This window comes from Vidua macroura, chromosome 2 (assembly GCF_024509145.1).
Source record: "Vidua macroura isolate BioBank_ID:100142 chromosome 2, ASM2450914v1, whole genome shotgun sequence".
In the NCBI taxonomy this organism is placed as follows: Eukaryota; Metazoa; Chordata; class Aves; order Passeriformes; family Viduidae; genus Vidua; species Vidua macroura.
This window is the reverse complement of record NC_071572.1, coordinates 75,575,931-75,586,619: the sequence shown is the minus strand read 5'-3', so window position 1 is coordinate 75,586,619 and position 10,689 is coordinate 75,575,931. Positions and strand designations below refer to the sequence as shown.

The window sequence follows — 10,689 nt, the reverse complement described above, 5'->3', positions numbered from 1 at the left end:
ACTGGGTTAAAGTTAGTAAAATTACACAGATCAATATCTTTGTTTTCAAGGGAAAATGTGTTTTCTATAGTGGTCATAAACTTGGAGGTGTAGGACACATCAAATTTTTGTGTCATCTTTGCCAGGCAAAGCAGTGAGGACTGTAAGGCTTGGAGGAAACTTTGCAGAACGAGGTATGCTGTGACTGGAATTTATCAATATTCATGATGACCTGTATTAACTTATTAATTCCATCTTCTGTGTCAGTCATTCCAACTCAAAACAATATATTTTAAAGTGCTGATGAAGAGGAATTGTAAGGAAATATTGTGGAAATTTAAATCAGATTGCTGTGATTGGATGCTGCCCACAGCAAATATTACCATGTGCTGAAAACAGTTCACATCCCCAGCTGTGGATGGGTTAAGGGAAACAGGGTATGAATAATTCAAAGATTTCTAATATAAGCATTACCCAAATAAATACCCTTCCCCCACTTGCAGAGTCTCTGGCCAAACACTGTCCCTCTGTTCCAGCTCCTCCTTGCTGCGTCTCCCTGTTTCCGGATGGGCCCTGGCCCCCAGCCCTTATCTCCTCCAGCCCCTGGGCTGTTTGCAGAGAGCAGTTATAAAGAGGCTGACAGAGCAGGGAGTGGAGGAGAATTACAAGGTGCAGGAAAACAGCAGCACTGCTTGGCTCAGCACGACCTGCTCTGCACCATGGGGAAGGACAAGCTGCCCAGCAAACCAAATATCTTCCTCCTTCTTCTCTTCTTCCTTCCTGGAAATACTCCTCTCAACACAGAACCGTAAGCTACACGTGCAGAGGGGGGGAGGGGAGGGAGGTCTAAGTTCTCCCTTTTTCCTGCAATTTTCTTCCCACTAATAACCAAGCCCTGAGTTTCCTGCACAGCTCTGACAGTGCTCCCCACTCCCATCCTGTAATCCCCTGGATGTTCAGCCCTGGGACCCCTTCCCACCACTATCTCTGCCAGTGGCCTTCTTCCACTCCCCCCCCAATCTCTGCCCACAGTGCCCACAGTACTGCCCTGCAGCTGCCTGATAGTCCAAACCTGGATCCTCACAACATCTTTGCCCAGCTATGTTTCTGCCTAGAAACCTCTCAGGGCCTGGGATGTTGAGGGCATGATGCCGGGATCCAGGTGCTTACCTTTCCCAGAGTGTCCTTGTTTCAATCACTGAGTTACTTCTCCCCATTCTCCTGTTGCTTTCAAGGCAGTTTGTTCCCCTTTCTCCTGCCAGTTTGTTTCCCTTGGCAGCCTCAGATGTACTTGTTCTCAGAGAGGATCTGTGACCTAGATTCTCTTCCTCCGGCACAGAGGCTGGTGCCAGCGCTCTCCCTGGACACCCGCGCCAGGGCTGTGCAGCCCAGCAGCATGGCTGCAACTTGAGCTCTGCCGACGGCCCGGGGAGAGCGGCAGCCCGGCATGGCACAGGCAGGCTGGAGTTTGGCATGCCCACCCCCGCCTTGCCCACCAGGCAGTGTTGCTCTGAAGCCTCTTGTCTGGGTGGGAGCAGCCTCCCTCTTCAGACCTTGGCTGCCGTTCCTCTTGCAGTGCTGACAGAGGCGCAGCTCTCACCAACACGGGTCCAATAATGCTTGCTGCAGAGATTTCATGCCCAGGAGCACTGCCACAGCGCTGGCAGAAGGTGCAGCACTACTGCTGCCATTTGCTGTGTGGTCAGAGATAAAGTTGCAACTGAAGGACCTTTGACTCACGCCATCAGTCCCTCAGTTGTCTGCCCTGTTTGGGTGCTTCTGGGGTAGATCAGCCAAGCAAGTCTCCTTTGGGGTCAGGCAGAGCTCTCTCGTCCCCCTACAGTAATCTGATGTAACTAAGTAATTAAGTAATCCTAGTTCATTCTTGCCCAATATCAGGGGGAAAGGGAATGAAACCATGCTGCTCAGACCTATGGGCAACACAGAATCATAGAATGGCCTGGGCTGGAAGGGACCTTAAAGATCACTCAGTTCCAAACCCCCTGCCATGGACAGGGACACCTTTCTCTAGACCAGGCTGCTCAGAGTTCCATTCAACCTGGCTTTAAACACTTCAGATTAGGGAAGCCACAGCTTGTCTGGGCAATCTCTGACAGTGCCTCACCACCCCCACTGTGAAGAAATGTTCTCCCTAATATCTAATCTAAACCTACTCTCTTTCAGTTTGAATCCTTTCCCCCTTGTCCTGTCCCTTGGCAATAGCCTCTCTCCATCTTTCTTGTAGGCTGCTTTTTGTCCCTTAACTGAACCCTGTTCTGGGAGGGAAGAACAAAGAAAGGCTGAGAGGTGGGAGAAAGTGGGGGGGGGTTTGGGGTCCCTAGAATGAAGACAGGAGCCCAGTAGGGAGGCAGTTCTGAGCAGTGAACTGCTAGGTAGCATAAGGGTAGTGGTTTTGCTGTGGGTGCAGGATAGATTAGATGCTGTATACGATGCAGAAAGGAAGCAACCCTTGAACTGAAGACAAAAATTAAACTTCCAACCAAGACTTACTTACTGTATCCTATGCAAATAGGGGTATCATTTCTTTGAGCAGAAATAGCTACTGCTATTTCTGTTTCAGATGTGACCAGCTGGACAGGAGACACAATCAAGGCTCAGATTACATAGTACAAAAAAACATATTCATCAGGTTAGTGCAGCACTGGAACAGGTGACCCAGATAGATGGTAGAAACTTCATCTGTGGTGTCCTTTGCAAAAGTCCTGTTCCAGGAGGGAAGGTGGGTTTGAGACATCCAGAGGTCTTTTGTAACCAAAACTTCTATGATTTTGGAAGGATGCAGCCAAAGGTATTGTTCTCCTACTCTGGTTGTGCATGTAAGCTGTTTTACAGTGCAGTGGACAATGCTTGGGAGTATTGTGCATTTGGTCATAAGTGTGAGGCCATAATAACATTTGAACTGGCAAGTATGGATTTGGGCTGATGAAGTTAGCTGCCTTCTTTGGCTGGGTGCTTGTTCCAGTAAGCAGCTGAGAGTCAATACACAGACAGACATTATTGCACCTTAAGCTACAGTATTACCTTCCCTGCATAGACAAACTCACCATTTTTGCCTCAGCCACCATCTCTAGGGTCTCCTATTCCTCCTTGATGCATGTCTCTGTCAGAGTCATTGCCTCTCTTGTCAGAATATCTCATTGCATGCTGAGGTCTCTTTTGTCAATCCAGATGCTTTTTGTCCTGGAATGTCTATACATGGGGCTTGTGACCACAGTTGCTTAAAACTCTCAAGGTAATTTAATTCATCTGTCTCTTGTAAACAACACATCCCAAAACACCTAAAGAAAAGTCTATAAACAGCATGGTTTATATCTTTGTTTCAAAGGCAGGGAAGCCAGCCTAAGGGGAAGTTCTGCAAGTTGGCCAAAATTTCAGCAGAACAGTGAAGAGGAAGAGAAATGAGGCCAAATTCCCCACAAACTAGGTCATGGTGTCCTTTCTTTAGACTGGAAGTTATTGTCACGTTGCCAGTGCCACTGACAGGGGACAGGGGGAATGGGGGAATGGCATTAGGGAAGTAGCATGGGCTGAAGCTGTGGTAAGAAGGTTGTGGAAGAAAGGAAATGCTGGAGAAAGCAGAGTCACAAGTTGTAACTCACTCTCTGGGAGGCTGGAGTTCCCTCCTTTCACAGCTTCTGCAGCAGCATGGCTGAGCAGAGTTGCCAGCAGGCTCCTTGCTACATTTCATCAATGTGATGCCTCATGGTGAAGGAAATGCAGGTACTGCCTGGAACCCACTGCCTCCACAACAGCTTTAGGACTCCCCAGAAACCTCAGAGCCCAGGCAAAAATGTAGCTCTGGATGGACGTATCTGTATTTTTCCTCTATTCCTTTCTGAACACTTCCAGACAGTCTGTTTTTTACTTATTACTGATGGAGAATTTTCCAAGGCTGACCACCAGTGGTCAAGTCTGAGTGGTAGGAGCTCACTTATTATTTTCCTTTTATGAACAGTTCATTTGCTAGTTTGGTTACTCAGTTCTATCATACAAAAAATCTTTTCCACAAATATCTAAGTCAATTTTTAGAATTTCCTTATCCTGCACAATTATGAGAAAATTGTACTCTGAGATCACTTAGGTACGTACTGAAGAACAGGGGTCTCAACAAACTCTGGAGGTTTTCACTAGTTCCTACCCCTTCTGTCCTATCTTTCAACCAATTAATCCAGGACAGAATTAATAATTTGATTTATTAGTAAAATGATCCCTTTTATTGAATGGCAGCTTAGTTTAAGGGTCCTCTGTGAGGGACCTTTGTCAAAAGGTCTTTGAAGATGCAAGTACACTTGAGTTGCAATAAAACACTACACCCCAAAATCCTTTGTATGCTTGTCTTAATAAGGTCCCAAAGTGCAAGCATTCACATCTTTGCTCAGCAAGTGAAGGATTTGGAAACCTGGATAGGCAAAGACTGGAGCAGCCAGACAAGTGGGTGGGTTTTTTCCTCAACTGTTTTTAGCTAATGCCTTTGACTCTCAAAAGGAGATTGTGGGATATACAAAATTCAATTAACAGGCTGAAACTTTTCAAACCATCCTTACTCCCTGCTGTGAAGCCAAACAAAACATCCTTTGTAAAGTGCTCTCTATTAGCATAGAAATTGTTCCTTCTACTGCAAGCATTTTCCTGCTTTTAGGCTAATTAGCTAGACCATTTAATATGTATAAACCCAAAATAAAATGAATGCTCATGTTATATGCACTGCAATTCACAGGCATGGCAATGGATTAGGCATGCTGATTTGTTAATTTCCCTTCACTTAATACTGTTGCCTTAAAACTGTTTCACATTTCCGATCTTTCTTGCTTCCCTCTCTTCACAGGCAGTACATGGTGCTGGTGCCCTTTCTGATACACACAAATTCTCATGAGAAAATCTGCGTTCAGCTGACCTACCTGAACGAGTCTGTGACGCTGAGTGCCACACTCGAGTACCATGGGGAGAACAGGAGCTTGATTGATGATGTGGTGTCAGAGAAAGATGTGTTCACCTGCATCCCTTTCTCTGTGAGTATCTCATCCTTGTGGGATGCTCTCTTGTCTTTATTGATGTGGCATAGTAGATCCAAACAATCCAGAAATGGGAAATAAGACACACTACAATCAGAGACCCCTAAGCTAAGTCAAACAAAAAATTAATTCAATGTGGATAACTGACAGTGGTAATCTTACGAGGACTAATTTTCCCCCATTATCAAATTCTGTGTCCCACATGATACTTCTCTGCATGCACATGTTAAGAGAAGTCTTTTGGAACTTTGACTGACAGAATGTGTCCCATGTTTGTTTGATATGTGTAAGCCTGAAATGAAAAATATCAGCGTGGAGTGAAAACTTTAGAAGCTGGGGGATTGTTAAAGACAGTGAGGTCCATGAAGTCATATGGCTGCTTCTGGAGCTTATTCCCAATTTTTTACTGCAGAAGGCTGGTTGGTGAGTAATGAAAGCAACAGATTCCATACCCTAATTAATGAATCTAGGTTAATTTTCTTTTTTGATAAATTATGTGATGGAATAAGATCAGGTTCAGTATTTATCTAAGAAAAGTATATAAATGATGGAAGGTAACAGTTTTTTTCTTGCTCCCTGCACTGAGTCTTTTTGTCCCTTTAGGGAACTTTCTGACCCAGCTAGCACTTCTTCCTTCAACACTCAGTGCAATGGGGTGAATCAGTAAAGCATTTATCCTCTTCCTCCTCCTTAGCTTCCAAAATCCAATAGCACATCAGTGGCGTTTCTCACGGTGATGGTGACAGGGGACACACTGCAGTTCAAGAGCCGCAAGTCAGTGCTGGTCAAGAATTCTGAAAGCTTGGTCTTCGTCCAGACAGACAAACCCATCTACAAGCCCGGACAGACAGGTACCAGGAATTGGGCTGGTATTGACTCTGACAGCAAAAAATCTTACGGGCTCCATTCTACAGAGGTGCCATACTTATATTAAAGTTTTCAGGTTTCTTCATCAGGGGGAGGATCTAAGGTACTCAGTAAATCTTATTTCTGTCAGCTGAGGTCTAGTTCATGGCACTTTCATCATTCCTAATCTTCATTCTCCAGGCACAGCATCTCAGCCAGATGTAGGCACAGGCTCCAATTCATTTTACTCAAGTAGAGGCACAAAACTGGGATGACTGCAAAGCATAGTCTCCCTTGGCTGCACCAGAATCAACAAAGCAGGACAAGCACTCCCAAGAGATAATTCAATTCAGCCAAGACCTGATTATCCTTCTAAATTTATCTGCCCCTCACTGTCTGCAAGAGAAAGAGCCTGAAGTAATTGTTTCTATTACTTAGAGATCTCAATTCAGAGCCTGTTGATCCATGCAATAAATCTGAGTAATAAATTATTGAAACATTGTCATTTCCTGGTGATAGCTACAAATTTAACAGTGGAATTTCCTTTTTTTCTGTGACACTCTTCAGTTCAGTTTCGGATCGTCTCTCTGGACAAAGACTTCTACCCGCTGAATGAGAAGGTAGAGCCTCAATTCCTTGTTGTTAGCCAGGAGATTTAATTCTTAAATTAACACCATTGTTGTCATCATCCAGAACCACTGAAGACAGCCTTTAAAGCATATGATACTCTCTCACACCATGCTTTTCCTGTTCCATATTCTATCCTAGGACACATTCCACCTGTCTCTAATGGCTGAAAAAAAATCCTCCTTTTCAGAAGCATATAAATGTTTAAAACCAGATTTGCAAATCAATGTATGTGGCTAAGCATGTGGGCAGGGCTGTCATTACTGAAAAAAATGTGTGGGACAAGTTTCCATTGGTAGTGACAAGTGTGCAGTTGTTTCTGGCAGTGGGTGAAATCCCACACTTAGAGAGCAGCATGACAAGAACTCAGTTTTATGGAACTGGTCAGGGGTGCAAGCCCACCTTTTATTTTATTTGACAATCAGTTCCTCGTGCAGACAAGTTCTTTGAAAACTTGTACTTCATCACATCTTCATACAGTGGTAAGACAAAAGGTCAGGGCCCTAACATAGTATAGAAAAGATTCCTTTAGCCATCAAGAACCAAGGAAAAAGAGCAAGTACAGAAAGGGAACAACCCAAAGAACTTCTAAGAAGTTTGTTCTTCTGCCCTTCAGTCTAAATCTGGAAATTACTTCCCTGTGATTAATAGTTCTAACATTGATTTTCTTTTGCTCTTTCCCCACAGTTTCCCTTTGTCTACATTCAGGTGAGTGGATAACTACATTATTATTTGCAGAAGAATGTGCAGGCACAGAGCAACCAGTCCCCAGCAGTGGTGTTTTCAGGCTGAGGTGCAAGGGAAAAATCACAGGCATGTGACCCTTTCTCTTTGGTTGAAGGAAAGCTGAGTAGCTGAGCATCAAAATAAGTTCCAATAATGGTTCTTTGATCACAGAATGAGCTGTAGGAGAAAACTAATTAACCATTACAAGCCATGCTGTGAACAGAACTACACTTGGCTAGAGGTCATCAAAATGGCTTATTCCTCTTCCAGTCAGAACTAAGTGTTTCTATCTGCCAAGTGTGGTTGAAATTAGAGACCAGTGTTAAATAAGCTACCAAAACCAAGAAACAAAATTAGGTAAGTAGATATCCCTTGTCCTCCCAAGCATGTTCTTTTTGTCTGTTTGTTTGTTTTTAGTTTTTTTTTCATTTGTTTGTTTGTTTGTTTGTTTGTTTATGGTTTAACTTCAGTGGCAGGCAAAAGTTAATAGGAAGGATGTTTCAATAATTCAAACTCTCACTTTTTCAGATGAGAACCCAAAATTTACAAAATTATTTGGGATATCTTCTTTTGAAAAAATTTATGATGACATAGACAGACCCTGAAATTAGTGTGCACAAAATTTATTTTGGTTTACATGATTAATGAGTCCTGTGTAGTCAGTCCTTTTACTGTTCCTTGCTGTGTGGGGTTGCTGTCTCCATTCTGCACCATCTCTGTCTAGAGCTGGAGAGTCATCACAACAGAGGAGGCATAAGGTAGGCCAAAACCAGGCTGTGCTGCTTTTTTGTATACTCTTTTCAGAGTGCTGTCATTCTCCCTTCCCATCAACAACTTCCAAAAAAGAGCTGCAGAGCTGGTGGGCCACTGATGATCTGTGAATATTGGAGAAAGAAGAGTAAGACAGTGGGAGGTCAGGTGGATTCGCAGGCCAAGGGAGCATCTCAGAGCTACCTTGTGCTAGAGATGTCTCATGGAGTCCCTTCCCTTTCAGTGAGATGATACTTTACTGACTACAGGAATTTAATGAAAGGAGCAAGAACAAATACATCTTCTGCAGACATACACCTCCAGAAATATGTCTTTGCCTAATAAGCTGAATAATTTCATAACCTTTGTATGTATGTGTCAATGCCATGAAAGCCTTCACTTTTAAATCCCAGGAAGGCCATCTGTGTTTTCAGCTCTAGCCTGTAAAGTGTGGTGTTTGTCCATGCTGTTTAAGCCAGCTTATGTAGGCCTTGTCCTTCATCCTCACCATCCCTTCTCCCTTCCTCAATGCTCCTTCTCAGCCCAGTACTGCCCTTTGTTTGGATTTTACAGTTTGGATTTTACAAGGCATTCTTGTAGAGTGGGCAACTCCTGTGGCAGAAAATTCACTGGTTTACTCTAGAGTACTTTCTTCAGCCAGATCAGATCTGTCAGTACAGTTTAGCACATGATTACATGAAATTTGGACTGGACCAAAGGAAAGAGTGGCAGGAGTGAAGAAAGGTGACAGCCTAAGCATTAGCACTTCTAAGGAAATAAATGTCCATCAATCCACACCCTGGATGTCACTAATTTATCTTAGTGAAGCACAAAGGCAGAAGTTTGTATGAGTCTGCTACTTCTGAACTATTATCCTGACCTATTGCTTATGGAATTTTTTAAAAAATAGAACACCTTTCTGAAGAAGAAAACAAACTGGTTTTCAGGCCTTCCCTATAGGTACATCACAGGAATGTTCAACAAGTTCACAAGCCCAGCTTGAAATGTAAACATTTACTGTGAACATTTTCTTGAATTCCTTTTCCAAGGAAGCTCAGTGGTGACCCTCACAATAAGAGGTGAGCTTTTCAGCAGGGTTGAAACATGATGATGAAGAGGATTTGGTCAGAGCCATGGGAAGCATTTTACTGACTGTGCCACCCTCCCAGGTGTCTTCTTGGGAACACGGCCCCCTCTTCTGCCCCCTGACTGATGACCTCCAACTGGGAGAATATCATTCACATCTCCATTTTCCCTAAGCCCTGAAATAATATCTCAGTGAAGTAAATGCACATAGTCACATACCTTGAGTCACACACCTATCTAGAGTAAATAAACTTTTGGTGACAGCCAAGGTACAAGGATGCATTAAACTACGCAGAACCACTGTGCTATTTCAGTGACTTCTACAAGAAATTTGGGGCTGAGAGGGTTAGTTATTGATGGTCAGTTAATAATGAGCAATACACAAATGTTGTAGTGGTGAGACTTCAGCTCCAGCATTAGGAGCATGGAGATACAAGGGAGGATCAGCTGGATGCCTATATGTGGAAGTATACTTTCCTCTGTTCCTGTCACCACTCCCCCACCTGACCACTAGCTTAGGACTCTTATACATGTACATTTCTCAGTCCCATAGATAAGTCATGTGTCTGATTCCTCAGCAGATTGTATACTGGTACTTCAGCAGTCTTCATTCCAGACAGGGGTAAACCAAAACTTTTGCATGCTGTATGGCCAGTCAAAGAAGCTGAATCTTCCCCCTTTTCTCCATGTGCTTCACTTACTTCTGATATCAATTCTGTTCCCTTCTGTTACCCTGCCAGACTGTTTTGCCTAGCTTCTTGGCCCCATCCTTTGTAGGTACAGCTGAGGGGGAGACAACACAAAAGTGTTTAAAAGTTTTCTTGCATGCAAGTTATGCAGAATTGGCAGGTAAGTACTTTCAGAACCTCACAGATTGTTAAATAATTACAGATTGTTAAATAAATAGATAGGTATTTCCCAGCTGGGATGTGCATGCACTGGGCACTGCACTGCTCTGTCCCTGGCACTCTCCTGTACTGTCTTGTGACACTGTTACCCTCACCTGCAGGATCCCCAGAGGAACCGTGTGTACCAGTGGCAAGGGGTGGAACTAGAAACAGGCTTTACACAGCTCTCCTTCCCCCTCACCTCGGATCCCATCCAAGGCTTCTACAAAATAGTTGTGCAGAAGAGCTTCTCATCCCATGTGGAGCACTCCTTCAGTGTGGAGGAATTTGGTAAGGAGAGGAATTTGGCAGTAATGCCTTTTACTGTGACCACTCAATTTGGAATTTCCTGGGAACAACATGGAGAAGGGAGGGATGGAATATAGCAGGCAATGGGGTTCATAGGGACTGAGCCAGAAAGCACTAAGTATCAGAAGTGGTTGCTGAATTTATGGCATCTCTGCAACCTGCTCAAGCTTGTATTTGCTCAAAGGGCTCTGGGGAGCACAAGACATGCCAGAATTCCTGTGTATGGCTTGTGGCATCAATTTCAGCTGGCTTTGTCTCAGTTGATTCCTGTCCAGCAGCTTGTTGCAAGCAGCACTAGATATGAACATAAGAGGTGACAATATTTTGGTGGCTCTATTTTGCTTCTCTCATCATCTGCATAAGGTCTCTTTCTCCATTTGTAGTCCTCTCTATTTTTGCTCTTCCTTGTTTCTGTGAAAGCTTAGAAAACATGTTTGGTAGAAAAC

The 10,689-nt window shown here is 43.8% G+C and overlaps 1 protein-coding gene across 3 annotated transcripts in view; it reads left to right on the top strand.

Moving 5' to 3' along the window:
* Positions 1 to 636: 636 nt before the first annotated feature.
* The window catches only part of LOC128804372 (alpha-2-macroglobulin-like), a 37,152-nt gene continuing 27,099 nt past the window's right edge, over positions 637 to 10,689 (top strand). For all 3 annotated transcript variants that reach the window (XM_053972065.1, XM_053972064.1, XM_053972063.1), the window contains exons 1-6: positions 637 to 787; positions 4,826 to 5,009; positions 5,707 to 5,863; positions 6,426 to 6,478; positions 7,173 to 7,193; positions 10,057 to 10,225. In XM_053972065.1, coding sequence (XP_053828040.1) covers positions 699 to 787; positions 4,826 to 5,009; positions 5,707 to 5,863; positions 6,426 to 6,478; positions 7,173 to 7,193; positions 10,057 to 10,225 — 673 coding nt within the window. In that variant the 5' untranslated portion in view covers positions 637 to 698. The remainder of the gene's footprint in view (positions 788 to 4,825; positions 5,010 to 5,706; positions 5,864 to 6,425; positions 6,479 to 7,172; positions 7,194 to 10,056; positions 10,226 to 10,689) is intronic.